A 27,481-nucleotide genomic window follows, 5' to 3' on the forward strand; every position below is an offset into this window, starting at 1 on the left:
CTGATCTACCTCTGGGTAGATCTACCTCTGGGCTTCCTGGCAGCCAAGGCAAAAAGGAAAACATGATGGAATATGAAACGTCGCTAAGACGGAGGTATATCTGACTGTCCAGAGACACAAACATCTTCTAAGTTCTGAGGTCTGAGAAGAATCTCTCTTCAGAGATTCTGAAGGTCACCAAGAGGTTCTACTCACTGAGCCTTGCCTCTATCAGACACCATGCTAGACATTTCCACCGATACTCTCATTTAATCTTACAAACTTCCTTGGGGAGGGCATTACTGGGTCCATGTTATAGACACAGAGAGGTAAAAGCAAGGAAGTTCCCCACTGGACCTCAGTCTCCAAGGGCCAAGCACCTCCCAGCTGCCACTGAATGTGGAGGTGTCCCAACAGTGCCAAGGTGCTCCATAAAGCCAGATCCCCTAACCCTGGCAGCATCATGGCCTGCCTCCTATGAGCACCAAGCTCTGACCACTTCTCCTGGGCACTTACTGGCCAGGCTTCAACTGTCAGCACCAGAGACCTCTGCCTGAGGGTCTTCTCTGGCCATCAGAGCCCATTCTGCCTGTGCACGGGACAGGCTGTGGTGCTGGAGAATTAACACCACTCCCCTGACTAAAAGCATCCTCAGCCTATCAGGTTAAGAGGATAAATACCCCAGCTCCCTCGTCCCTTGGGAGGAACTCTGAGGTGCTTGTTCTTCACTGTCCCTAAGGATTACGCTACAGCTGTCCACTGCATTCACTTGCTTGGTCACGCACCCCTTGTTAGCTTCCTCCCCTTCCCCGTCCCAACTACCCACCCCCTAATGGGGTTTCGTGAACTCCACCCAAAAATACTTCTAGCACTCAAGTTTTTGTTGAAGGCTCTGCTTCTGGAACCCAAACCGAAGCACCTGAGAGGGGAAATAGATATATATAATAAATAAGGTATTTTACTAATATATAAAATATTATATACAGATTATAATAATATAATAATATATAATATATAATATAATAATAATATAAGTATTATAAATGTTACTACTATAAGGGCTATGCAGCACTTAACTCACAAATAATAAGAAGTGCTCTTTGTAATAAATGCCACAGAGTCCATCGATCTTCATAGGATGCTTTTGTTGGTTTTTGCCAAGCTCTTGCAACCTGCTTCTGGTGGCAACTGACAAGCAAGTATGGTTCTGACACGAAGGCTAGTTGAAATTTTTGTTTGTGTTGAGGAGGAAGATCAATGGGAAACAGCACAGACGTATGCCCTAACTCGAGCCATTCATCAATGACACAAGTGACTTCTTTGCCGAACCAGATTGTAGATTTCAAATCCAGAAAGCATATTTTCTTGCAGGTTTTGCTATTAACAATGCAATGGCTAGAGACATGACACATTTTTTTTTAAATTTTTAATGTTTTATTTATTTTTGAGAGACAGAGACAGAGTATGAGTGGAGGAGGGGCAGAGAAAGAGGGAGACAGAGAATCCAAAGCAACTCCAGGCTCTGAGCGGTCAGCACAGAGCTTGATGTGGAGTTCAAACCCACGAACTGTGAGATTGTGACCTGAGCTGAAGTCAGACGCTTAACCGACTGAGCCACCCAGACACTCCTAGTTTGCATTATTTTTAACATGTTTCCTTAAAATATTTAAGTCTGGGTTTTCTTAAGTCTAGACAATCAATAAAACACAACAAATCTAGCCCTGATTCGTAGCATTTACCATTTCCATGGTGTAAATGCCCTACCAAATTACCTCCTGGGGGAGAAAGGTGGGGGGGCAGCATCGGCCAAGACAGGGCTGAGGAAGAAGAGCTTGGCCACCATAGCACCACCCACCCTGAGCCCAGCACAACTCCTGGCCCAGAGCAGCCCCTTAGTGGATCCAGAGCTGAGTTCACTCCTCTCCTGCGAGAACTCGCCCTTTCTGCAAACTTGACCAAGTCCAGCAAAGCCAGGATTCTGCTCATCTGGAAGATCGACACGCAGGTAGCATGAGAGGGTCCTGTTCTGATAGTTTACCTACCAGTCATGCATCCTTAAGTAGGTCGCTCAGCCTCCCTGAGCTTCTGTTTCTGCACCTGTAAGATGGACTGAGTACAGTGCAGGGACATAGCGAGGAGTCTTGGCAGAGAGCAGGCTGGGAGGAGACATTTGCTCAAACTCAACTTTAGGAAGCAGAATGCAACTGCCTTTCCCCAGCTTTGGTGTGAGAATCAAATGTAATAACGGGTCCTCTTCAGGTAAGTACTAATACCCTAAATTCGCAGAAGGAACCAAAATTCAGAGATGAAGGGATCAGCCAAGGTTATGCTCCAAGTTTAACCATAGGTTGGCCTCTTGCCTCCTTCCACTATTCCACATTACCTTCTACAAGGGACTACAGTCTTGCTTTATGATTTTTCCCTCCTTTTGGTTATCACTTTTGATTTCTGTAGTCATATTATTATCTAAATACAAAGTTAAGTTAAAATCTATTATATGGTATCACAGGCTACAACGCAGATGAACCCTAAGGACATTATGCTACATGAAATAAGCCCATCACAAAAAGGACTAATACAAAGTATCTAAAGTAGCCAAAGCCATAGAAACAGAAAGTAGAAAGTTTGTTACCAGGAGAAAACGGAATTTGGGGTTTAGTGAGTATAGAGCTTCCATGTTGCAAGATGAAAAAAATTCTAGAGATCTGTTGAACAACATTGTGAATATATTTAACACTACTGAACTCTACACTTAAAAATTCTTAAAATGGTAAAAAAAAAATCTATTACAAGGTAATATAAAATTGACAGACCAGGATATTGGTGTGTGCAATCTGTTTTTAACTAGGAAGTTGATGTGGTATTCGAGATGAACTGATTTTATGGTTTTTAAATTTTCTATTTGAAAAATTTCTTTGTTCTGGGGCGCCTAGGTGGCTCAGTCAGTTGAGCATCCAACTTCAGCTCAGATCATGATCTCGCAATTGACGAGTTCAAGCCCCGCGTCGGGCTCTGTGCTGACAGCTCAGAGCCTGGAGCCTGCTTCTGATTCTGTGTCTCCCTCTCTCTCTGCCCCTCCCCTGCTCATGCTCTGTCTTTCTCTGTCTCAAAAATAAAGATAAACATTAAAAAATATTTTTTAAATAAAAAATGTCTTTGTTCATACACACACATACACAATTTTGTGTATAAAAGCAGGTGCACTCTTTTTTTTTTCTTTCCTGTTTTCTAGGATCTCTTCTTTCCCTCTACTATCCCCTACACCCACCTCAGGCTCCCACCCTACCCCCAAGGTAACCCATGTTAATAACATATGTCCCTTTCATATTTCAGGTGTGCGTGTAATTATACACACACATATGCCGTTATTTAGACAAGGGGCTGGGTTTGTTTATACACACAAGTGATATCAGTACACCGCCTGTGGTTTTCTGCAGCGTGCATTTATTTCCCTTTCCCCAATGCCTCCAAAGTCCTCTTGCCATCTGACATAGTTCCAATTTGTTGATTGTAGTGGCTGCTTAATATCGCCTAGTATGAGTGGACCACCATTTACCCAGCTCTATAAGACCGACCAAGGGGTAGTCACTTTGTTTTCCTTTTTCGGTCACTAGAAATAATGCACCCTCCTATGTGCAAGGTCTCTTATTTCTATTAATTTATTCTATTATATTAATAATGAAACCCCTTAGTCATTTGAAAATCATCACTGATGTGTACTCACACATAATGAAGCCAGAAAGGAGCCCAAGAGACTAAAGACTCTGGGGACAGAACGATGGATGAACGTTTTTGGGTTTTATGTTCCTTTTGTTTTTTAATGTTTATTTTTTAATATTTATTTATTTTTGAGAGAGAGAGAGACAGTGAGAGCCAGAGAGGAGCGGGGTGGGTGGGGGGCAGGGAGACACAGAATCCGAAGCAAGCTCCAGGCTCTGAGCTGTCAGCACAGAGCCCAACACGGGCCTTGAACTCACGAACCTTGAGATCATGACCTGAGCCTAAGTCGGACACTCAACCGACTGAGCTACCCAGGCGCCCCTGTTTTGTATATTTCTGTTTTTGTTGTCACACTATTCATATGGCAGATAAAAGCTGAAAGGAACAAAACCTACCTGTTTTGTGGGTAACAATCCTATAATCGTAGGAGAGAAAGAGACCCCAGGCCCCAGCAATGTGTTCACAGGGAGTCAAGTCAGAAGAGGACTCTCTTTCTAAATAGCTGACATCTTTGCTGTAACACCCCTTGACCTGCTCAGAGCCCTTCAGGGGTCCTGGACTGTCAGGAAAAGGGGGACGCAGAGGCATATCCTCCCGTGGCAGTGACCACGCAGTACATCAGAGGAAAGGCCACATAAAGCTCTCTACTTTCTCGGTGCTTCAGCTCTTGCCGACCAGGCTCCCATCCTTCCACGGCTCAGGCGGACACTCGCCTTCTCTTCCATGCAGCTCTTCTCAACACCTACCATGGCGGCTGCCTTGTACCAACATGACAAGGGACACGTGGGATCAGAGAAGCCCTGTCCTCAAGACACTTGCTTCTGAGGGGCGCCTGCGTGGCTCAGTCGGTGAAGCGTCTCACTTCGACTCAGGTCATGCTCGCTCTGTTCATGAGTTCGAGCCCCACATCGGGCTTTGTGCTGACAGTGCAGAGCCTGCTTGGGATTCTCCCTCCCTCTCAATCTCTGCCTGCCCCCCGCTTGCACTCTCTCTCTCTCTCTCTCCCTCTCTCTCAGTGAATGGATAAACTTTAAAAACAAGAAAGAAACCCTCTTCTGAGAAGATTCCATGAAGACCTGAAAGAGCAGAGGTCTATACCCCAAACCCATGGCTTGACTCCACAAATCCTTACTGAGTGTCCCACACATGCAGGGTGCTAAGGGTTGTGGGAAGCAGCAAAACAAAGAGCTTCCTCTGTGTTTATGTTTCAGGGAGCTGTTGGAAGGTCTCAAACAACAAGCCTCGGAGGTGGGAAGGCAAACATAAGAAATTGCTTATCTCAGGCACAAGGAGGGACGCTGTGTTTTTTATAGCTCTAGGAAACAATGGGCCCAAAGAAGGCAAAACCTGACGGGCTTACCACTCATTCATTTACATCAGCAGATACACTTTATGGGCTATCATTAATTCTCACCCCAGCCATTGTTTTAGCTCTTTATGCGATTATTGAAAACAATATTTCACAAACTTTGACACTAACTCAAGCATAAAGAATCTGAGGGTGTGTTCAAAATAAAGTTACAAGAACGTTCTGGAGCACTCCACTGACTCCTCTCAGGTGCCAGGATCTCACGGAGTGGGAAAGGCCGTCTGATTTGGGACTGGAATCTTAGCTTGGGAAATCCAGGCAGCAAGACATTTCCGAATAGAGAAGCCAGTTTGCTCATACTTCTGCCTTGATAGCATCCTTTAAGGGGGTTCATGTTTTATTTCCACAGGATATAATAATGAAAGGGAGAAACATGGTTCCTGCTCTCAGGGAATTTTACTAACTAGCTAGGAGACCCTAACAAAGGTTTTTTGGGGGGTTTTGTGTTTGGCAGCCCAGGCCAGGATGCTCTCTCTATATGAGGGTCTTTCCATAACGTCAGGTTTAAAAGTGACAGATGAACCAATTAACCAAAAAGATTTTGGGGACACCTGGGTGGCTCAGTCCATTGAGCATCCAACTTCAGCTCAGGTCATGATCTCGAGGTTCGTAAGTTCAAGTCCCGCATCGGGCTCTGTGCTGTCAGTGCAGAGCCTGCTTCGGATCCTCTGCCCCTCCCCTGCTCATTCTCTCTCTCTCTCTCTCTCAAATAAACATTTTATTTTTTTAATTTTTTTTTCATTTATTTTTGAGAGAGTGAGACAAAGTGAGAGTGGGGGAGGAGCAGAGAGAGAGGGAGACACAGAATCCAAAGCAGGCTCCAGCAGGCTCAACACGGAGCTCGAACCCACAAACCGTGAGCTCATGACCTGAGCTGAAGTCAGACACTTAACTGACTGAGCCACCCGGGTGCCCCTCAAAAATAAACATTTTAAAGAAAAGAGATTTTTAAAAGATAACACCCAAAGTTGGTGAGCAGGTTTTGAAATAGGCACCCTCATTCCCTGCTGGAAAGTCCGTAAATTGGTACTGCTTCTCTTTAAATCAGTTTGATGGCACAAGTCAAGATCCTTAAAACATTTGTTATCCTCTCACTTAATCATTACACTTATGAGAATTAAGCCTGAGGAAATAATGCAAAATATTTGTAAAAGCTTTATGCAGAAAGATGTCATTGCTGTATTATTTTAATTTGCCACAGCAACAACAAAAAACAGTGGAAACAGCATTATACGTATAACACTTCTCTTAAAATACTAATAAAAATCAGGGGCTCCTGGTTTGCTCAGTCGGTTAAGCACCCAACTCTTGATTTCCGGTCAGGTCATGATCTCACAGTTAGTGACTTCAGGCCCATGTCGGGGGCTCCCTGTCATCTTTCAGCACAGGGCCTGTTGGGGATTCTCTCTCCCTCTCTCTCTGCCCCTCCTCTGCTTGTGCACATGCACACATGCTCTCTTTTTCAAAATAAATAAATAAAATTCCAAAAAAATATTAATAAAAATCAAATGCAAAACAGTATAGTGTGGTTGTAGATAGATAGATAGATAGGTAGATAGATCTGTAATATATATGTGAAAGAAATTCACCAAAATGTTATTAGTGATTGCCTTTGGGTAATGGGATTTGGGGTTCAGCTGAATCATAAACTCACCTATGGCCTGGAAGACAGGATCGTTGACCATAAAAAAGGAGACATGTCTACTGAACAACCAACAATGATTATGGATTGCAGAGTGATGAATCAGACTCAGCAGCCTTGAAAGATGAAAAATATTTTGCCATGTATAAAGCAGGGACTCCGGATGACACTGGAGGTTAAATGTATCATTTATCACCACCCCTCTAGACATCCCTAAAATTAGCATAAATGGATAAAGCGTGTATTAGACAAAGAGACCAGGAGAAGGGATTATGGTATGAAAGTTTTGGAATCTGGAAAACAAACAAACAAAAAATAATCTTGGCGCTTTCCCAGGGAGAAGCCAAGAAGCAAGCAGATTCACATAGCAGGACCCTGGGAAGCTTCTGGAATAGGAGGCACCAGGCACATCTGAAAGGGGAGTGCACATGGGCTGAAAGGAGGAAGACAAATGGGTCAAAAGTTCATATAAAAATCATTGAGACCTCCATAGCTCCTTTCTACCCCAACCTCTGATGCCAATAACTCCTCCTTATCCCAGGAGAAGCTGGGGGTGCACTCTGGAGAATTTACCCAAAAGGATTAAACCCTGAGAGACCAAGTGCACTCTGGAGAATTTACCCAGAAGGACTAAACCTTGAGAGACCAAGCACAGCTAACAGTGGGGGCAATAAACTGATATAAGTCAGATTAACTGAGCCTGAGACTCTTTCAGTCCCCTTCCTCCACATAGCTTCCTGAAAGCTGGTAGCTCTTCCTTCCTGAGGAAGACCCTACCCAAGAGAAAAAGCCTACAGATACTGACATTTGGGATCCCCCCCATAAAACAGCATATTCTGCACCAGATTATTCTATAGTGAGACTCACTGGGGGAAAGCCCCCCTACTGTACACACACACACTTACATTCCTTACCCATTCCTTACACACTTCTTACCTTACCCATAAATATTAGTAGACAACCAAGAACCCCAGACATTTGAGGGAAACCTCTGACATAAAGGACGGAGATGAGACAAACCAGGAAAAAGGCAGCTGAGAGGAAATTGAAATGATGACGGAAATGGAAGAAATGTTAAAGCCCTGATCAATAGGGTTAATGAGGTAAGAGGAAATCTTGGATCTTCAAACAAGAACAAGAGACTATTTTTAAAAAGTATCCAGAGTTATAGGGTACTAAAAATATATCTGATATTTTAAAAACTAAATCATAAGATTAGATGGTAAAGTTTAGGAAAATCTCAGAAAGTCAAAAAAAGAGAAGGTAGAAGAAAAATAAAATGAAATACATAGGAAAAGGAGGAGTTCCAGAAGGAGAGGAAATGGCGGGGGGTGGGGGGATCATTAAATAAACATTCAAGAAAATTTCCCAGAAGTAAAGAACATGAATTTATATGCTGAAAGATTCTGCCAAGTGCCCAATCCAACAGATCCACACAGCCACATCGAGGGAGAACATGTGATACTGCAGCCTGCTAGAGAGAAAGAGAAGAGCCTAAAAGCTCTGGGGTTAGGGATAGGAATAGGATAGCATAAAAGATCTAGAATCAAAACAATATTAGACTTCTCAGTAGCCACACTGGAAGCCAGGATGCAGTGATACAATACCTTCAAAATGTTGAGGGAAATTTATTTGCAACCAAGAATTCCATACCCAGCCAAACTATCAGTCAAGAATGAGAGTAGACTCATGATGTTTTCAGACATGAAACGTCTATGAATCCTTTCCCAGGAAACTGCCAGAGGATGTGTTTCACTAAAATGAAGGGGGAAGAAAAGAAAAGGGAAGACATGGGATCCAGGAAACAGGGAAGCAATGCAGGAAGAGGGGATGTCTACAAGGACAGCGAAGGAAGATTTCGGGATGACAGGAGGCATAGAGAGTGCCCAGAACATGCTGGGACAGGATGCAGGACAGCAGGCTCCAAAGAGTAATATCTTCAAGAAGATAAAACTTATGAAATACTCAGTGTTTTAACATGTTAGGAGGAGATCTATACTTCTGGCAGTGAATTAGGGAATAAATTTAGGATAAGTACATAGAAAACCTCAGCAAATTGAAAAAGAGATGTTTATCTCAAAGAAATCTAACATAGCATAAAATGTTTTTGGACTGTAAATAATAGTTAAATAGTCATGATAATGTAAAATTAAACATTTACCTAATGAAAATAGCATATATTGAAAGTGTAGGAAGAAGTAGGGAGCGTCCATGCTGTACAAGAGAGCTGAATCCCTCTCCTTCAGAGTGGGAAGTCAAGCAATTAGAAAAAAAAATTGAAAAAAAAATCAAGAAATGGTAGTATAAGCCTGTGGTTTAGAAATAAGGCAGTGGCTCAGTCGGTTGAGCGTCCGACTTTCGGCTCAGGTCATGATCTCATGGTTCGTGAGTTTGAGCCCCGCGTCAGGCTCTGTGCTGACAGCTCAGAGCCTGGAGCCAGCTTCGGATTCTGTGTCTCCTCTCTCTGCCTCTCCCCAGCTTGTGCTCTCTCTCAATAATAAATAAATACACTTTAAAAAATTATAGAAATAAGGCAAACGGGCACCTGGGTGGCTCTGTTGGTTGAGCATCCAACTTCAGTTCAGGTCATGATCTCAAGGTTTGTGAGCTCAAGCCCCACACCGGGCTCTGTGCTGACAGCTCAGAGCCTGGAGCCTGCTTCGGATTCTGTGTCTCCCTCTCTCTGCCCCTTCCCCAGCTCCCACTCTTGCCCGTTCTCCGGTTCACTTTCTCTCTCTCTCTCTCTCTCTCTCTCAAAAATAAATAAAAATTTAAAAAATTAATTTAAAGAAATTAGGCAAATGCCAAAAGTAATAGGTAAGAGTTGAAAGTGAGAAGTGGGAATGGACACAGCCTCGGGATGGCTCTTTTTTATAGAAAGACTTATGTGATACATACATAACTTTGGTTTTGTAAATTAAATTTTTTAAATATGGAAAGCACCCATGGTGTGGGACAGGATGGTTGACTCAAGGATACAGAGCAGGGCCAGAGAGAAAAGCACCCAAGTGGGTTGAGACAGAGGGTCAAGCATTGGAGGGGAAAGAGAACATCACAGGTGATTAAACAGTAGAGTCCTGATCGTGTCCGCGTACTTGAACTTGGCCATATTCTTTCTAGAGAGCCCAGCAGGTAGAAATGGGGCTGGGAGAGATGGACAGCAAGGGGCCCAGTCAGTTATCCCGTGCCCAGCTCTAGGGAGAGAGGCAGCAGGTCTGAACATGGTGGGGGTGGAGGGTGGTGATGAAGCAGGGCGAGGGTGACAGATGTTTCCCAGGGTACCCCTTTCACTCAGTCTCCTGCCTGATGAGAAGCAGGGGCTGATAAGGGGTGAAGAAGAGGACAGGTTGGGAGAAAAAAGTTCAGTCCTAACCACGGACACCATCCCCAAGGCGAAGGCTCTCTTTTCTACCGCCCAACACAAAACTTGTGTAATGTGAGGAGCCAAAGGGTAGAGTTAAGAGCTCAAGCTTTGGAGTCTTTGGGTTAAAATACCTAAAACGAGAGAGCGGCATTTAAAAAAAAAAAAAAAAGCGTGGCCTTCGTAACCAGACAGCAGGGCTTGAACCACAATCATGCCTCTTAGGATCCACATGACTTTTCGAAAGTTACTTAACCCCTCTGAATGGCAGAGCTGTCTCCATTCCAAACCCAGCCTCACCACACCCACCTCACAGAGTGACTGTCAACACGTGGGAGCTCCTTCCCCTCCTGCGTCCCACCTCCCACGCCCACGATATGGGGGGGCAAGGCGGCGGAGGAGTCTTCGAGAAAGACCCCACCAGTATTACTGAGCTTTGCTGTTTCCTGGACACGTCAGGCTGTGGGGTCCGAGAAGGCCTCGGGGAGACACTTTCAACCCCCTCCCACTTGTTCAAGAACAGAGACCACACAGGTTTGCGTCAACCGGAAAGTCAGCTTTATTAGCCCACCACCAGCAGAGGGGGAGGGGAGACAGCTTGGGGACCGCGCTGGGAGGACAGGGCCCTGACACAGGCCTTCAGGAGGTTGGGGCCGGCGGGCGGGCAGGAGGCTCCGGAAGAGGCAGCTCAGTGCTTGGAGTTCTGGCCCTGGCTGAAGCTGGACGAGCCCTGCTCCTTGAGGATGGGCCGGGTCTGGTGGCCAGAGGGGGACGAGGAGGAGAAGACTGTGGGGGAGAGGCGAGGGGGTGAGAAGGGTTCTGGGAGCTTAGAGGCCCCACACAGGGAGAAGGGAGGGCTGGGGGCTCAGGGGCACCCGGGAGCCTCAAGGGCCTTACCGTTGTGGGAAGAAAAGGACTGGCTGGACGCTTGCTGGGAGGAGAGGCTGCAGGGGAGAAAAGGCGGAGCAGTTAGACGCGCTGGGAGCGGCGGGGCTGCAGGGGCTGCTGGGCAGGACCCGGAAGGAGGGCAGAGCACTCACTGAGCATCCTCGCCCTCCAGCAGGCGGCGGTAGGTGGCGATCTCCTGCTCCAGCCGCGTCTTCACGTCCAGCAGGATCTTGTACTCCTGGTTCTGCTGCTCCATCTCGCAGCGCAGCTGGGCCAGCTGCTCCTCCACGCTGCCGATCAGGTCCTGGATCTGGGCCAGCTGCATGCAGTAGCGGCCTTTGGTCTCCTCCAGGCTGCTCTCCAGGGATGCTTTCTGTGAGTGGGGGAAAGGGAAAGAGTCAACAGAGGTGATCATTGCTCCCCCCCACCCCAGGCCTCTGGGCATGTTCCTGAGAGGTACATGGATTTTGGTGCCAGCTGGGCTACTGATGGGCCAGACAATGTGGAGAAAATCACTCCGTTGTTCTGGGCCTTAATTTCTGTGTCTATATAATGGGTACAATGACCCCTCCATCCCACTCCTGGGAAAAGAGGGGCAGAACTGTATTGTGGCAACATTGAGGGGCCGGCGGCATCACTGGTGACTTGGGGACTGCGGCGAGCCGGGGTCCTTCATACCATGCTGAGCTGGGACTGCAGTTCAATCTCCAGGCCCTGGAGCACCCTCCGGAGCTCGGTCACCTCCGTGCGGCCACTCTGCACCAGTTCGCTGTTTGAGGCCACTTCCTTGTTCAGCTCCTCGGTCTGAGACAGGAAAAGAGGAGCAGGTGTGAGGCACCCTAGAGGTGGCCCCTGTCTGGGAAGTCCTGCAGGAGAGCTGAGCGCCTGAGCCCCACCTTGCTCAGGAACCAGGCCTCCGCGTCTCTGCGGTTCTTCTCCGCCATCTGCTCGTACTGGTCGCGCATCTCGTTCAGGATGCGGCTCAGGTCCACACCGGGGGCGGCATCCATCTCCACACTGACGTCCCCGCCAGTCTGACCCCGCAGGGCAAGCATCTCCTAGGAAGGGATGGCGGGAGACGACCAGCTCAGCTGAGCCCTTTCCTGGCCCCTGAACCGGCCTCCCGCTGCCAACACCAGCAGCGACCTCACCTCCTCGTGGTTCTTCTTCAGGAAGGCCAGCTCCTCCTTCAGCCCTTCGATCTGCATCTCCAGGTCAGTCCTGGCCAGGGTCAGCTCGTCCAGCACCCTGCGCAGGCCGTTGATGTCGGCCTCCACGCTCTGGCGCAGGGCCAGCTCGTGCTCATACCTGGCAGGACAGAGGTCGAGGCATCAGGCTCCATCTGCGAGGCCTCTGAGGTTCAAAACCAACAGCCCCACCGCTTGCCCACCACCCCCCCCCAACCCCCGCCCTCTGCACCACACTCCGCCCACCACAGCAGTGGCTCACTTGGTCCTAAAGTCATCGGCTGCCAGCCTGGCATTGTCAATCTGCAGAATGGGCTGAGCGTTCTCGATGGTGGCCGCGATGATCTACAGAGAAGGTAAAAGGGCAGGCCTCGTTAGTCAAGACCCCAAAGCCCGGGGGTGAAGAGCAGAGAGGGGAGGATACGGTGTCCCCAAACTTGAGGGTCGCCTGGCTGGCGAGTCAGGCCCTACACTCTTCCATCCAGCCAGCCTGAGTGTCTTTTGCAGCCGGCTCAGGGTGTGCGGAGGGAGGCCCCCCTGGCTCCTACCACCCCATCCTCGGCCCCAGGCTGAGAGAAGCTGAGGGAGCAATGCAAAAATCACTTGCAGGGAATAAGAGAGTCAGGGCTCCAGCCAAGCTCGGACAGCTGGATGCTGAAAAGGGACCCTCTGCCAGCAATGCGGAGTGGCCTCCGTCTACTCCCCCAAGGTGGCCTCACTCTCCCAGTTTGTGAAACAAAGATGCTAGAAAGTGATTTCTAAGGGCCACTGAAGCCATGGCCTGTCGCAACCACCAGGGTCGCCCGCCTGGCCCACACACCTTGTTCCTCAGGTCCTCGATGGTCTTGAAGTAGGGGCTGTAGTCCTTGACCTCACTGGGCCGCTGCCTCTGGTACCAGTCACGGATCTTCACCTCCAGGTCGGCGTTGGCCTCCTCCAGGGCACGCACCTTGTCCAGGTAGGAGGCCAGCCGGTCGTTGAGGTTCTGCATGGTGAGCTTCTCGTTGCCGGAGAGGAGGCCGCCATCACCCCCTCCAAAGCCAGCGCCGAAGCCACCACCGAAGCCAGCACCAAGGCCACCTCCAAAGCCACCTCCAAGGCCACCACCATATCCTCCACCGAAGCCACTACCCAGGGCCCCACCAAAGCTGCTGCTGCTGCTGAAGCCACCGCCGTAGCCGCCCCCCAGGCCATAGGCCCCCCCGGAGGAGTAGCGGGAGGAGGAGACCGACAGGCCCCCGTAGGCGCTGGGGGCCCGGCAGGACCCTCCGGCCAGCACGGAGGACATGCGGCTGGAGCCGCCCCCGATGCCGCAGGAGCCCTTCATGGAGCTGGAGGAGGTGAACTGGCGGCTGCAGGTGGTCATGATGCCAGGAGGGAGGTGAGTGAGCGAGCGAGCGAGGCGGCAGAGAGAAGAGAGAGGTGCTCAGGGAGGCTGGGAGGATGCTGGGGCAGCTCAAACCCCCAGAACCTTTATAGGCGCTGGGGAGGGCGGGGCCTCCCGACTGCTGACGGAGGGTTCCCCTGCCCGTTTCATCACACCAGGTCCCGTCCAACTCCCCACTCCGGATCAGGATTATTCAACCCGGGGTCGACTCACTTCGCTGGGTGCTGCTCGGAGTTCCCACCCAGCTCCGGGGGTGTGGGGCCGAGAGAAAAACTCACAAACACCAGTCGGCCGTGACTCAGGCTGGGCGGCGGGAACCGGCTCTCGTTCCCAGAGCCTAAGGGGCCAGTGGGGCCTTGGCACAGGCAGTTTTGTGGCGGTTGCGTCCCCAGGCGGTGAGTCAGCCCGTGAAGGACTCCCTGCCCCACGGTGACAGCCTTAGCTGAGAAAGGCCTCACCGATGCCGGCCTGGGGCCGCCTCAGGATTTGCTGTGGGGATCCTGCCTGCCCGGCTCTGGATAAGGAGAGCTGGGTTCATGGTCTAACTTTGCTTTGCTGTGTGACCTGAGGCCCCCTTGCCTCCCCTCTCTGGGCCTCTGTGTCCCCTCAGTAAAGTGACAAGTCTGGACTGCCTGATCGTGGAGTCCTTTCTAGTTCTAAAAATTCTCGGGGCGCCTGGGTGGCTCAGTCGGTTAAGTGTCCGACTTCGGCTCAGGTCATGATCTCACGGTCCGTGGGTTGGAGGCGCACGTCAGGCACTGTGCTAACATCTCAGAGCCTGGAGACTCCTTCAGACTCCGTGTCTCCCTCTCTCTCTGCCCCTCCCCTGTGTGCTCTTTCTCTCTCTCAAAAATAAATAAACATTTTTTAAAAAGTAGTTGTTGGTTTTTTTTTTAATTCTCTGACTCTCTTTCCCTTATTGGATCGGATCCAGTGTCAGAGGCTGCCTTTGAGCCCCCAGAGTCGTCAGAAGCATTGGGTACCATGGGACCAGTATGTACCATCGAGCCAGGCGGGTGTCGGCTCGAATCCCCGCTCTGCCCCTTACAAGCTATGCAGCGTAAGCCATCCTTTAGCCCCTCTGGGTCTCAGTTTTCTCATCTGTAGAAGTGGAGGACACAACACAGAAGGACCTACACACAGAACCCCACTGGCCACTCCCCAATGGTGGCCCGGCCCCTCAGTTCCCGATGCCTCCTTTGCAGCTAGGTGCCCCCTCACCTGCCTCCTCACACCCACCTCTGCCCTCTGGCACCTCCCTCCCACAACTTCACCCTCTCCTCTTTACCCCAACACTCCCACCCTTTGAGCAGCCCACCCCCAATGCATTGCTCTACCTAGTCGTGGATGCCCATCATGAACTGTGGTGGGAGGGAGTCCCCGTCCTGCCATTAGTGCCGTGTGTGACCCCTGACCCCACCAGGAGCCTCTGAGTCCCCACACTGCATCCAAGGCTCTGTTCCCAACGCTTTCCTTTCGAATGTCCATAGATTCCAGGCTGGGCTAGACAGCTTCCTTCGTTCAGTTGAGAAGAGGGGGAAGGTGACCTCTCTGGTCACATCTGCCGTGCTCCAGTATTGTATGGAGTGCCCTACACGTGCCACACAGTTTGTGAGAGGCAATGTTCCCACCACAGGATCACAGACGAGGGAGCTGGTAGGTTAAGTGGGCTTCCCAAGGCACCAGTCAACGGCGAGCTGAGGTTTGAACCCCTGCCCGTCTGCTGGCCCAGTCCGAGCCCTTCCCGCCATCCTCAACCACCCTCTCTGTGCATCTCCAACGTGCATCGTTGTCTTGAATTCACCTTGTGAAGTCGGGAGGAGACAGGGAGACCCAGAGGGAGGGAGTGATTCTCCCAACGTCACTCGGCTTTAAGTTGTAGAGCCAGGATTAGAACCCAGGCTCAGGGCATCTCCACTCGCCCACGATGCCTTGCAGGCTGGGACCAGGTACATCCATTCTCATTTACCTCCCACAGTACCTGGAACGAGCTCTTCCCACAGTGGGCATGACCTTGGCCTCAGGGCTGGAGGCAGGATTAGGGAGCTCTGAACCCAAAAGCTGAGGATTCTTCAGGGTGCTCTGGGGGGTGACACACAGAACTGGCCACTGTCCTTGTTCTAAAGTGCCTCCGTGGCCCCCAGAGGAGCCAGAAGAAGGCTTGCCTCAGCCTGAGCACTGCTGGGTGATATTACTGGAACCTAGGAATAGGAAATTCTGTCTCAGCATAACCAGGATTTTGCTGCCGCCATATCGCGCCCCATCAGTCACTCGGCTTGTAGGAACAGGGCCCAGAGGTCTGAGCAGAGCTGGCACCCAACACACGCCTTCAGGGCCAGGCCTGGGAGACAGAACCCGATGCTCCTGCTCCCCTCTCCCAACACCAAACATGGGCAAAGTGGGTCCTGGAAACTTGGACAAAAACCTTGCCATCCCAGGTGTCAGGATGGGCCTAGAGTTCAGGTCCAACCACAGACTCATTACCCTCGGAACTAAAAATGACTCTGAGGGGTGCCTGGGTGGCTCAGTTGGTTGAGTGTCCAGCTCTTGATTCCAGCTCAGGTCATGATCCCGGGTCATGGGATCGAACCTCATGTCGGGCTCTGAGCGGATTGTGGAGCCTGCTTAAGATTCTCTCTCAAAAAAGAAAGAAAGAAAGAAAGAAAGAAAGAAAGAAAGAAAGAAAGAAAGAAAAGAAAGAAAGAAAAAAAGAAAAGAAAAGAAAAGAAAAAAGATATTCTCTCTCTCTCTCTCTGTCTTGCAGCAACATAGATGGACCTAGAGAACATTATGCTGCTGAGTCAGACTGAGAAAGAAAAAAAAAGATTTTTTTTCTCTCTCTCTCCCTCTGCCCGCTCCCCTGGTCACATTTTCTCTCTCTTTAAAAAAAATAAAAATAAAAATCACCTTTGAGGCCACCATGCCCCATGCAGAGAGAGAGACTTGTCCCAAGTTAAATAGAAGCAGAAACTCGAACCCGGCACCAGCACTGTTCCTGAGCTTTACATGGACTCTCCCTGTGGTCTCTGGGATGTCCTCCTTCTCTGCCTCAGCCCACCCTCCACCACCCTCCCTTCTTTTTTTTTTTTTTTAATGTTTATATATTTCTGAGAGAGAGAGAGAGAGAGGGAGAGCTTGTGCAAGCGGGGATAGGGGCAGACAGAGACAGAGACACAGAATCCGAAGCAGCCTCCAGGCTCTGAGCTATCATCACAGAGCCCGACAGGGGCTTGAACTCACAAACCATAAGATCATGACGTGAGCTGAAGCTGGACGCTTAACCGACTGAGCCACCCAGGCGCCCCCACCTCCCTCCCTTCTAATTGGATCTCTGCCCCTCCACCATTCCTAGAGTCAGTGTGGGGTTGCACATGAGCCCAGCACTGATGCTTGGGGATCTGCACGGGCTGAGAAGCTACAGGAAGTTACCAACCAACCCATCAACCCACTCAGTCAACACTGCAGACCAAGCACCCACCGTGTGCCTGGCACCCAGGGCATGGGGGTTGGGGAAGATGATGACATAGTTTCTGACCTTGGAACCTATCATTTGGTCCCAGACAGAAGACTAAGGCCGGGTATACAGCACCGCATGGCAGGAAGCCCTGGGGTGTTTGGCCCACAGGATGCCACTGGGTAAGTGTTACCCAACGCTAAGCCTCAGCAATAAAGGAGGGAATATCAACAGAGGCTCCATCTGGGCCTCAGAAGATCTGAATTGGCAGAGAAAGACCAAGGGGCACATTTCCAGCGTGCCAGCGAGGCAAACCTACCCAAGGTTGCTGAGAGCCAGGAGCCCTAGGTCTGTGGGCACAGAGCACAGACTCCAACCAAACTGGCATGTCTCCAGGCAGCGGGTTCCTTCCCCCACCCAGGCCTCTTCCCTCTCTCCTTCACCTACCCCGTCTCAGGTATGATGAGGTCATCTCATACCTGAGTTGGCCAGGAAATATCATTGGCCAATGCACGCCTCAACATGCAATGACTCCCCAACCCGACTGATCACCAGGATCCCCACACAGATTCCCGACCCTGCTCTGACCCACTGTATCAGCATCGCCCAGGACAAGCCTGCTCGTGGGGACGTTTTACGAGCTCATAGGGAATTCTGGAGACCAGCCAGGCTGGGAAGCAGGAGACGGCCTGGGGGAAGAAGGGAAGGAGGAAAGGCCCTCAGGGGACTGAGGGGAGAGAGGGGGCTGCTGCAGGGCCCCCAGCCCATCCATGGTGGCAGCCAGAACCACAGGCTTCAGGGCAGGGTGAAGAAAGAGAAGGTCCCCAGTGAGCTCGGACAGAGCAGCGTGCAGTCAAGCAGGCGCCAGATCTGTGCTGGGCACTCAGATAAAAAGAACAAGGCAGAAAAGCCCTCAGGGCATATTAGAGACAACCCCGCTACTGCTACCGTGTGGTCAGGCCGTGATGGGGGTGCAGGGGGCCTGCAGGGAGGGGGCAGGCTCCCTGGGAGTGAACACGTGTTTCCAGTCCAGGCTCTGGCCCCGCCACTGCTCCCAGCATCTGGATGAATCTGTGAGAGCCAGAGGGTAGGTGGTCCCCCCACTCCCCCGTGTTTCACGCCCCCCTTCCGAGGGTGGGCCCTGTCACAGCCTGTCACACTGGTCTGCACAACCAAGGGGCCCTCAGGGGACCATGTGGCTGGATCAAGCTCTGTTAACAGCCTTGGCTCTGAACCGCCCTCTGTTCTCCTCAACCTCGCCCCTACCCACACCGCATAAGGACTGAAGGAGTATTGTCAGCCCCAACACTGTGCCCTGCCCGCCACCCCTAAACCGGAGCCCTTCAGGGTCCCTCCAGGCCAGGGCCTGTGTCTCCTCCTTCCCCCGGGCCCGGTGCAGAAGAGGCACAGACAGACGCCGCGCCACAGAGTGTTCCTGCCACATTGTCTCCTTGCAGAAAGCACTGCCAGTCATACTTTTGGGGCGTGGGTGTGGCAGAGGAAGAGTCACAAGGGCTGGCGACTGCTGTTCCTGGCCTGGGCCTGGACATCAGGCCCATCATGCGTGTCCATCACATGAGAGTGTGTAAGGCGGCACCGAGGGTGGTTACAGACCGGTTCGCGGATGGGGGGGTGAAGTGTTTGGTGCCGGGGTTGGGAGGGGGAGGGTGCGTGGATGAACTGTGGAGTCCCACAGCTGGGCCGCCCAATCCAGCCACAGGCACGCGTCCTCAGCACCCCGGGTTGGCTTGGGGGTGCAACAAGAAAGTCCAACCACCAAAATTCCCCAAGGGGACCACAGGTCTCAGCCCCCCATCGCTCCCTCCTGTGGTCCTACCTTCCCAGGCATGGGCTGAGCACTCCAGGAAAGGGTAGGCCTTTCCCTGTCTGGGCCCAGGACCATCCCCTAAGGACCCCCACCCCCAGCAGGCACCACTGCCTCTCCTGGCCCAGCTCTCCACACTTGGCTTCTCTCCACTCCGGCCTCCTGAGACACCCACCCACTCACTTTGTGGGCAGAAGCTTCTTCCCCAGCAGAGGGGCGGAGTCCAGGGCTATCTGTGGCCACCCCACCCTATGACCCCTCCTCAGTCACCCCAGCAGTAGGGGTGGGCCCCCAGGATCTGCAGGGAGAGAATCTGCAGAATCTGCCTAAGAACCCGGGGCGGGGCAGGGGGTGGGGCCCCTCTTCCCAGCATGACCCCGACAAGAGCTGAGTCACTGCTCCTTGAAGCCTCAGTGTCCCTATCCACACAATGGGGCGCCTCTTCCCAGACCCTCCCTGCTTCCTGGGGCTGCCATTTAGATAAATGAGATCACCGTCCAAATGAGCCACCCTCAACCCAGGGCTGGTTCTTCTAGTTGTGGCTGGAAATGTGGCGGGGCCTGGTGGGCACAGGGCCTCCCCTGCCTCCATCCGTCATTGCTGGTCAGGCAGCTGGGAGACACCAGCCTCTGATGGAGCGGAGGCTGCACTCCCAGCCTGCTCTGGTTCCGGCTCTGCACTCCAGCCAGTGGTCCCTGCCTCGACTAGGAACTCACTGTCCTCAGCGGCCCCTGGATCAGGGCTGGAAGGACCATCAGTTGAGGCTCATCCCTGTCCTCAGCGACCACAGCCTCTAGGAAAGTGTTTGATGGGCCCTGGTCTGATTTTACAGCAGCAAACAGTCCCAGGCCTGTCAGCAAATTGAGGTGGGGGCGCCCTTCCTCTCATTAACCTCTTCAATCCCTTCTCATTTCCTGAAGAAAACCAGGAAGGCCTGCCCCGCCCAGTGGTTTCCAGATTTACTCAAAGGAAGACTTCCTTCCAGGTGTCGGGGCTCCTCCCCACCTGGCTCATCGCCTGCCACCAGAATGGAAGGTGCTGAAGCCCGGAGGGTCCTGGGAGTGGCTAGGGAGGGACTGCCCCCCTTCCCCAGGATGCACTTCTCCACCTTCCCCACCTCCAGGCTCCTGGGGAGGGTGGTGCTGCTCTACGCCCCCCCCGCCCCCCGCAATCCTGGCACTCTCCCCGGGCCCCATCCTGAGCAGCAGCTGACCATTTGAGGAAACATCCCTGAGAGAGGACCCACCCTTTCTCCCACACCTGCCTGGGGCCCTCGGCCTTCTCTAGAAGCCTAGACTACAGTTCATATTCCTGGGGTGAGGCAGAAGGAGTACCCCAGGGGTGCCCACAACCCCTTTTGGGGATTTCCTGAGACTCACAAAGGAACGTGGGCCCTAACCACCCCGCCTGCCTCCCCCACCTTCCTTATGCTCCTGCCTCTTCCAGGAGGATCCTGATTCCTGTCCCACCCACCCCCTGCCCCCTCTTGGAGAAGGGCATGTCCCTCTTGGAGCAATTGACTGAATGCGTCATCCTTTAGGACTCTGGCTCCCACCTGACATCTCCTCAGCCATTTATGGATGAGAAAACCTACTTACAGGGCAAGAAGAGGCCACCTAGGACCTCGCCGGGTATGCTGGCCTGACCCTGGGTCTGGCACTGCCTGGACCACCCTCCCAAGGATCACTGACCCTTCGGAGATGCAAAGTGCCCCTTAAGCCCTGCCCAGACCTACTCTTTATCCCGATCCTAGACCACCCTTGACCTCCAAGTCAACAACAGTTGGTGTCCACTTTTCCCCCAGTTCACCCATTGCTCACTAGGGCCACCTCAGTGGCTACAATCAGGATGAATTCCATATGAGTCAATAAGCTTTATTGGTCAGGCAAGGGGTTATGGAAAAGGGACTAAGCCAGGAGTTGAGGCTGGGGAATCCAGAGGCTACAGGGTCAGTGGGGGAGCCTGGGGGGCTGGCCAGGAGGAGCAGAGTTCTCAGCGGGTGGTCTGGTGGACCTGCTCGCGGGAGGAGATGACCTTGCCATCCTGGACCTCTTCCACAATGGTGCGCACCTGGCGTGTGGTCACGGCTGCAGGAGACAGACACTCCGAGGTGGGGTGGGGGCCGAGAAACCCTGGCTCAGCCCCCAGTTCCCTGAGTAGAGCTAGCTCTCCCGCCACAGCCATTTGCAGTCCCTGCCTCTTCTCACCTCTCAATATCACATCCAGACACTCGTCCCTCCTGCTCTTGCCACTCCCTGTCCCATCCCCTCCCTGTGGCAGTGCCCCTGTAGGAGTCCAGCTTCCCAGATGGGAGGTTTGATCCTGACCCACTGTGTCCTTCTGCAAGACTGGGTGCTACCCAATGGGGTCTATCTCTATTTCTCTGCAGTCTCCAGGGCATGGGCTAGGCTCCTGTCTCCATCTCCAGACTGGGATCTCCAAGACAAGAACCAGGTCCGCATCACCCCCATTAGACTAGATTCCCTGGGGCCAGGATCTTATCGTTCCCATCACACTGGGATCTAGAAGGCAAGGACCATGTCCCTTTCTCCCTTCAGACTACAGATCCCACGGTCAGGACTGCTCATCTGTAAGGTTCTCAAGAACAAAGACCACGAGAGACCATGTCCCTAATCTCCCCATCAGAGGAGAGTCTCCAGGGCTAGGACCAGTTCTGCCCCCAAACTAGGATCTCTAGGGTAAGGACCATCTCTCTGCCCTGCCCCCATCAGACTAGTGTCTCCCTCATCTGATTCCCTTGAGCATCAGTCCTGAGCCCTAACAGGTCCCTTTCTACACACACCCCTACTGAGGATCAGCCGTCACTCCCTGCAGGTCCTGGGACTCTCCCCAGCAATGAGCAGATGGGTTGCCTGCCCCGTGCACCCCCACCCTCAGCTACCGAGATCCTTACGTTCTTTGGGCTTGTAGTGAGTCAGGCTGGAGAAAAAAAAAAGAGAGAGAGAGAAAGAGGAGATTAGATTTGGGTCTGAGAGTTCCACCCCCACTCCAGACCCCCAGCCCCTGGCCCCTGGCCCCCCGCCCCCACTTACTGGGCATCCTCGCCCTCCAGCAGGCGGCGGTAGGTGGCGATCTCCTGCTCCAGCCGCGTCTTCACGTCCAACAGGATCTTGTACTCCTGGTTCTGCTGCTCCATCTCGCAGCGCAGCTGGGCCAGCTGCTCCTCCACGCTGCCGATCAGCCCCTGGATCTGGGCCAGCTGCACGCAGTAGCGGTTCTCTGTCTCAGCCAGGCTACCTTCCAGGGATGCTTTCTGCAGGAGGGCAGGAGGCTCAGGAGTCAGCAAGGGGGGTCAGTGCCCCCTCCAGGGTCCCTGGTGCACCCCAGGCCTGGCAGCTCCCCTACCATGCTGAGCTGGGACTGCAGCTCGATCTCCAAGGCCTGCATGGTGCGCCGGAGCTCGGAGATCTCGCTCTTGCCGCTCTGTACCAGCTCGCTGTTGGTGGCCACCTCGCGGTTCAGCTCCTCTGTCTGCAGACAGGACACAGGAGAGTGCAGCGTGAGCTTGGGATCCCTTCTCCAAGTCAGATGACACCCACGGCCTCCGTATGATCAGCCCAGGGCCCATGCTGTGCCCACACGGGCACCTGGGGCTCTCCCCACCCCCCATAACTCCCCTGGACACGGTCACCTTCCTGATCTCCGCTGGGCCTCTCAGCCCCCTCCCAAACCTAACTGTGGGGGCAGTGTGCCTTCTCACCAGCATCCCACTTTCCAAAGCCCAGAAACCTCCTGGCCTGTTGATGCAATGGGTGACCCTGATCCCATGGGGTCGATGTGGCTCACTGAGGATAGGGCACCCCCAAGATGCCAGGTACTGGCCATCAGTCGGGATTCAGTCCTTGCCCCCCATCCGCTGGGAGAGGCCTCCGGGCCGCAGCAGCCCCCACCTTGCTGAAGAACCAGTCCTCGGCGTCCTTGCGGTTCTTCTCTGCCATCTTCTCGTACTGGTCGCGCATCTCGTTCAGGATGCGGCTCAGGTCCACGCCGGGGGCGGCGTCCATCTCCACGTTGATCTCACCACCCACCTGGCCTCGCAGGGCGTTCATCTCCTGTGGGGGAGGGGGGTGTGGGTGTGGGCATGCGGACCTGTCCTGCTCTCTTACTCTCCAGACCCCTCCCAAGGAGCCCCCCTTCATTCTGCCTCTACCCCCTGCCCCTCCTGTTGACTCTTGTTCATCTGCTCTGCATGGGCTCTGCCTCCGCCATCAGACTGGAGGTTCCCTAAGGACAGGTTCTATGCCCCCCCCCATTAGACTCTCCAAAGGGCTCTCCAAAAATAAAATCTAATTCTTAGGCCAGTACACCTAAGACATCCCCTTGAATTCCCAAACTTCCACATAGGGTCCAGGTTCAAGGGTTTGGGCTAGAACAAGGAGACCTCCTCACTAACCCCTTGTCCTCTTGAGGGAGGCCAGGATGGGGAGAAGGGGCCTCTGCGGACCCTGGGAGGGTCCCCAGATTCAGGGAAACAAGGTGGTACATGGAAGGGACTAGGGGGTCAGGGCTCCACAAACAGGGCTGCCCCATAAGGTGACCAGCCCTGGAGCACCTGCTCTGTGCTCTTCCCTCGGTCCCCGCCCTGGCACAGCCCCAGAACCCTGCCACCCCCTCCGCAGCCTTTTTGACCTGCTGCCCCACCACCTCACCTCCTCGTGGTTCTTCCGCAGGTAGGCCAGCTCCTCCTTGAGGTTCTCGATCTGCATCTCCAGGTCGGCCCTGGCCAGGGTCAGCTCGTCCAACACCCTGCGCAGGCCATTGGTGTCGGCCTCCACACTCACCCGCAGGGCCTGCTCCGTCTCAAACCTGCAAAAGGAAACAGAGACTTAGTCTCGATGCTTGGACCCGCAGGCCCAGGTCCTGGCCAGCATCCGGCCTCTGCTGGTGAGGCACCATGGAGGTGGGGGTGTGGAGCGGAAGCAGAATGCCGCCTCAGGGCCCTGGGACCCTGCGGGGCCAAGCCCCACCCCCACCGGGCTTCTAGCTTCTCTCTTCTCTGCCTCCTGCCTCGCCTCCCTCTCTCTGCCTAAGCCCAGCGGCCTTCAGAATTTGCTGCATTTGCCACATCCATGACTAAGCAGTGGACTCCCCCACCCCAGCTGCTGGCCCTTGCCATAGCAACTGCGGTCCTGGGGTGGGGAGGGGGGCCCCGGTTCCTCCCAGCCCCCTGGCCAAGGCTCACTTGGTGCGGAAGTCATCAGCTGCCAGGCGGGCGTTGTCAATCTGCAGCAGGATGTTGGCATTGTCCACGGTGGCCGTGAGGATCTGGGGAGATGGGAAAGTGGTAAGGCTGTCAGTAGGGAGTAGCTCAGCCCAGACCAGGGTTTTGAGATGGATCTTCCTGCCTGGAGGCCAGGTTGTGGCTGTCTTCAGGAAGGCTCTCTTCCTGCCCAGCCGCTCACCTTTACCAGGCAGTAATTGTTGGCAGAGGAGGGGCCGGCAGGGGTCTGAGGCACTGAAGCTTGCCTCCTCTCCCCACCCCCAGACCTGCCTCCTCCCACAAGGACCCCCATGCCAGGCTCCCTTCAACCAGAGCAGGCAGCCAGCTGGGAGTGCCCAGCTGGGAAGAGAGGAATGGGAGAGATCCCCTGGGGCAGAAGTTGTCCCAGAATCCCAGACAGAGCAACAGATGTGAACAACCCCCTCATTTTACAATTGAGGAGATGGTGCCCCTGAGAGGCTCCCCCAAAAGGCCCTTACAAGAGCCCTCACCAACGAGTAGTTCCAAATCAGAAGTCACGACCCCTGTTGGGCCCAAACCCCAGACTCCAGCAGGCAGCTCTGCCCTTGGAGGTCTGCTGAACCCCATTCTTGAGGGGACAGTGGGAGGGATGGGGAAGCCAGAAAAATCCCCAAATAAGACACACAGAGGCCTTCCTGAGGTCCCGCCCCCTGTCTCCACCTCCTCCTCCCAGCAGGTGCCGTCTTGAACTCACTAGATCCCTCACCCCACCATCACCCAAAATCCCCCTCTTGCTTCAAGAAGAGAGATGCCCACGTATCTGGCAGCCCATGGGCCCAGCCTCTACGCGCATCCACTCATCTTATCCTCCAATGACATGAGGTGGCGGCAACAAGCTCTGTGCTGAGGAAACTGAGGCTCAGAGGAGCTCCATGAGGCTCACTTGTCCCTGGCCCAGACTGCTGCCCCCCTGTAAAGGGGAATGTGGGCCACACAGTGGCTCCAAGGTGGGTTCCCAGAGGCCAACCCAGAGCCAAGCTGTCCTCGGCTCCCTGAGAGCCCGTGGCAGCCCCCTAGGCTGACTCCAGGCCATGGTCAAGGATACCAGACGGGGGGGAGGAGAGGCCATGCCCCCCAAAGGCTCTGTCCCACCAGCAGGCCCTACCTTGTTCTTCAGGTCCTCGATGGTCTGGTAGTAGTGGCTGTAGTCACGGGCGGGCCCCGGGGCCTGCTTCTGGTACCAGTCCCGGATCTTCACCTCCAGCTCAGTGTTGGCCTCCTCCAGGGCGCGCACCTTGTCCAGGTAGGAGGCCAGCCGGTCGTTGAGGTTCTGCATGGTGGCCTTCTCCCCACCCGCCAGCAGCCCGTCCACGGCCCCAAAGCTGCCGCCGTAACCACTGCCAGAGCCAAAGCTGTAGCAGCTCGAATAGCTGTTGCCCCCGAGGGCACTGCCCAGGCCCCCCGCAGACCCCAGCCTGCAGGAGCCAGGGCCCAGGCTGCCAGACAGCCGGCAGGAGGTGCGGGACGAGCCGCCCCCCAGACCAGAGGAGCCCTTGATGGAGCTGGAGGAGGTGAACTGGCGGATGGTGGTGGTCATGGTGGCAGCGGCGGGTGGCAGGCAGGCACAGAACAAGAGGGCGAGAGAGGAGAGAGGTCCGAGGTGCTTGTGGCTGCCGGGACTCGCCCGCCGCCTTTATAGATCGACAAGTGGGCGTAGCGATTACAACAAGCTCGCTCCTCTGTTTCCATTCTCCTGGGCTTTCATCACTGCTGGCTGCCTGCCAGCTCCCAGGTGGCTGCCAGCCCCCTCCCCTCCCACCATCGGGGCTTTGCCTCATTTCCCGGAACCCCCGTGCTGGGTGTCTGCGCGAGTGCATGTCTCTGGTCTCAGGCCTGTCACCTGTGATTCAGGCAGGCCCTCCAGCTATGCTTTCCCATGACCTAATACGGAGAAGAGGAGAAGCAGGACGTCACCGTCACCGGGCCCTCCCAGGCAGCTGCCACCCCAGCCCAGCCCACCGGGCCCCCGTGTCTGGCAGGGAAACCGGTCGGGGAACCAGGCAGACCCCAGCCTATGGCCGGTCTCCTTCACCACATGCCACACCACAGTCTTGGCCCGGGGCTGGGTGCTGGGGAGAGGGTGAGGACTGAGACCCTGTCCCACCTTGGACACTGGACTTAAGCCCACTAGGCTCACCACACAACACAGCGACTCTCAGGTTACCACCCCATTTTACAGATAAGGAAACTTCGAGAGGGATAGTGTCCCACTGGCCCATCTGACCGCAGAACCGGGCTGGCAGGGCTCCTGCTTCCTTCATCCCCAGTGTGCCACAGAGCCCAACACTTCCCACAGCCCCCGACACGCTGCCCCCGCCCTCTGAAGAGCCCTGGCACCAGCTCCAGGAGCTGTGATTCCATCTGGCCACACTGCCCCTATCCCTGGAAACCCCAGGGACCCAGCCTGCCCCTCTAACCTTTCCCCACCTCCCTCCTGGGCCAGGGTGGGCAAGGAAGAGCTTAAGTAGAGAGCTTAAGTGGCAAGCCGGGGGTGGGGGGGTTGGGGGGTGGGGGGAGACCCTCCCTGTGAAAGGACAGCCGTGCCCCTGGCCACTCTCCTTATCCCTCCTGTACCCAAAGAGGCCTCAGGGTGAGGTGAGGGGCAGCCACCTCAAGTGCCGGCCAGATGGAAATATAAAGGACACTGCCTAAGGGTCTTCCTGAGAACCCCCAGCGAGTCCTTCCCACCCCGAAGCCTCCCCCAAAAGCCCACCCCAGTCCTCTCATGGGGCCCCCACCCGCCCTGCCCACCACCCTCAGCCCAGCCCTGGGTCCCGGGGTCCCGGCAGGCTCGCTGAATGGAATGTGGCCATGTCCCAGATTGCTGATGGCTTCCACTTCCCAGGCAGGCCCAGACATCCCCTCCTAGCAGCTGAGAGAGATTCCCCAACAGCCCGGCAGCTGCCAAGCCACCAGAGCAAACAGGACGCCCCCCACGCTCACACACACAGCAGCCACCCCGCCCCACAGACTCCCCGAGCTGGGCCAAGCTGGTTTCCTGGGCTGGCCGTGCCACCGCCACCCCCTCTCACCCATCAACACCTTGGACCGTGCCTTTAGAAAGCCCCCCTGCCCAGCCTTTCTCCCCCTGATCTTGAACCCAGACCTGCCCCAGGCTGAGGCAGGGAGTTCTCTAGAAGGGGTGTGGTTCCCCAGAAAGTCTATGGGGCCCTCCCGCGGACCAGCCCATGGGGACCCACGGGCTGGTTCTTAGAAACTTTCCCATCTCGATGTGCTCTCCCATCCCTTTGCCCTCAATCTCCTGCCTTCTTCCCTCTGGCCTCCCGGGAGCCCCCCAGGCCTGGATGAGGCGGACAGAACAGGTTTGCAGGTGACAAGTGTCACCCAAGCCCTCAAACTGTCCTCTTCCCCAGTCCCTCAGCACACACCGCCCCAAGCCAATGAC

The 27,481-nt window shown here is 54.0% G+C and overlaps 2 protein-coding genes across 2 annotated transcripts; both read right to left on the reverse strand.

Moving 5' to 3' along the window:
* Positions 1-10,606: 10,606 nt before the first annotated feature.
* KRT16 (keratin 16) lies at positions 10,607-13,668 on the reverse strand. Its single transcript, XM_086687305.1, has 7 exons — positions 12,967-13,668; positions 12,409-12,491; positions 12,111-12,267; positions 11,856-12,017; positions 11,638-11,763; positions 11,112-11,332; positions 10,607-11,015 (listed from the first exon to the last, which is right to left on the reverse strand). Exons 1-7 carry the CDS (start codon positions 13,510-13,512, stop codon positions 10,937-10,939), a joined length of 1,374 nt encoding a protein of 457 aa, XP_086543431.1. The 5' UTR covers positions 13,513-13,668; the 3' UTR covers positions 10,607-10,936.
* A 7,002-nt stretch (positions 13,669-20,670) lies between these two features.
* Positions 20,671-25,695, reverse strand: KRT17 (keratin 17). Its single transcript, XM_025917540.2, has 8 exons — positions 25,181-25,695; positions 24,016-24,098; positions 23,483-23,639; positions 22,724-22,885; positions 22,179-22,304; positions 21,866-22,086; positions 21,727-21,752; positions 20,671-20,899 (listed from the first exon to the last, which is right to left on the reverse strand). The coding sequence occupies exons 1-8, from the start codon at positions 25,610-25,612 to the stop codon at positions 20,805-20,807; spliced, it is 1,302 nt and encodes a 433-aa protein (XP_025773325.2). The 5' UTR covers positions 25,613-25,695; the 3' UTR covers positions 20,671-20,804.
* Positions 25,696-27,481: the final 1,786 nt, after the last annotated feature.

Source organism: Puma concolor, chromosome E1, assembly GCF_028749965.1.
Source record: "Puma concolor isolate L17-30 chromosome E1, mPumCon1.1.hap2, whole genome shotgun sequence".
Taxonomy (NCBI): Eukaryota; Metazoa; Chordata; class Mammalia; order Carnivora; family Felidae; genus Puma; species Puma concolor.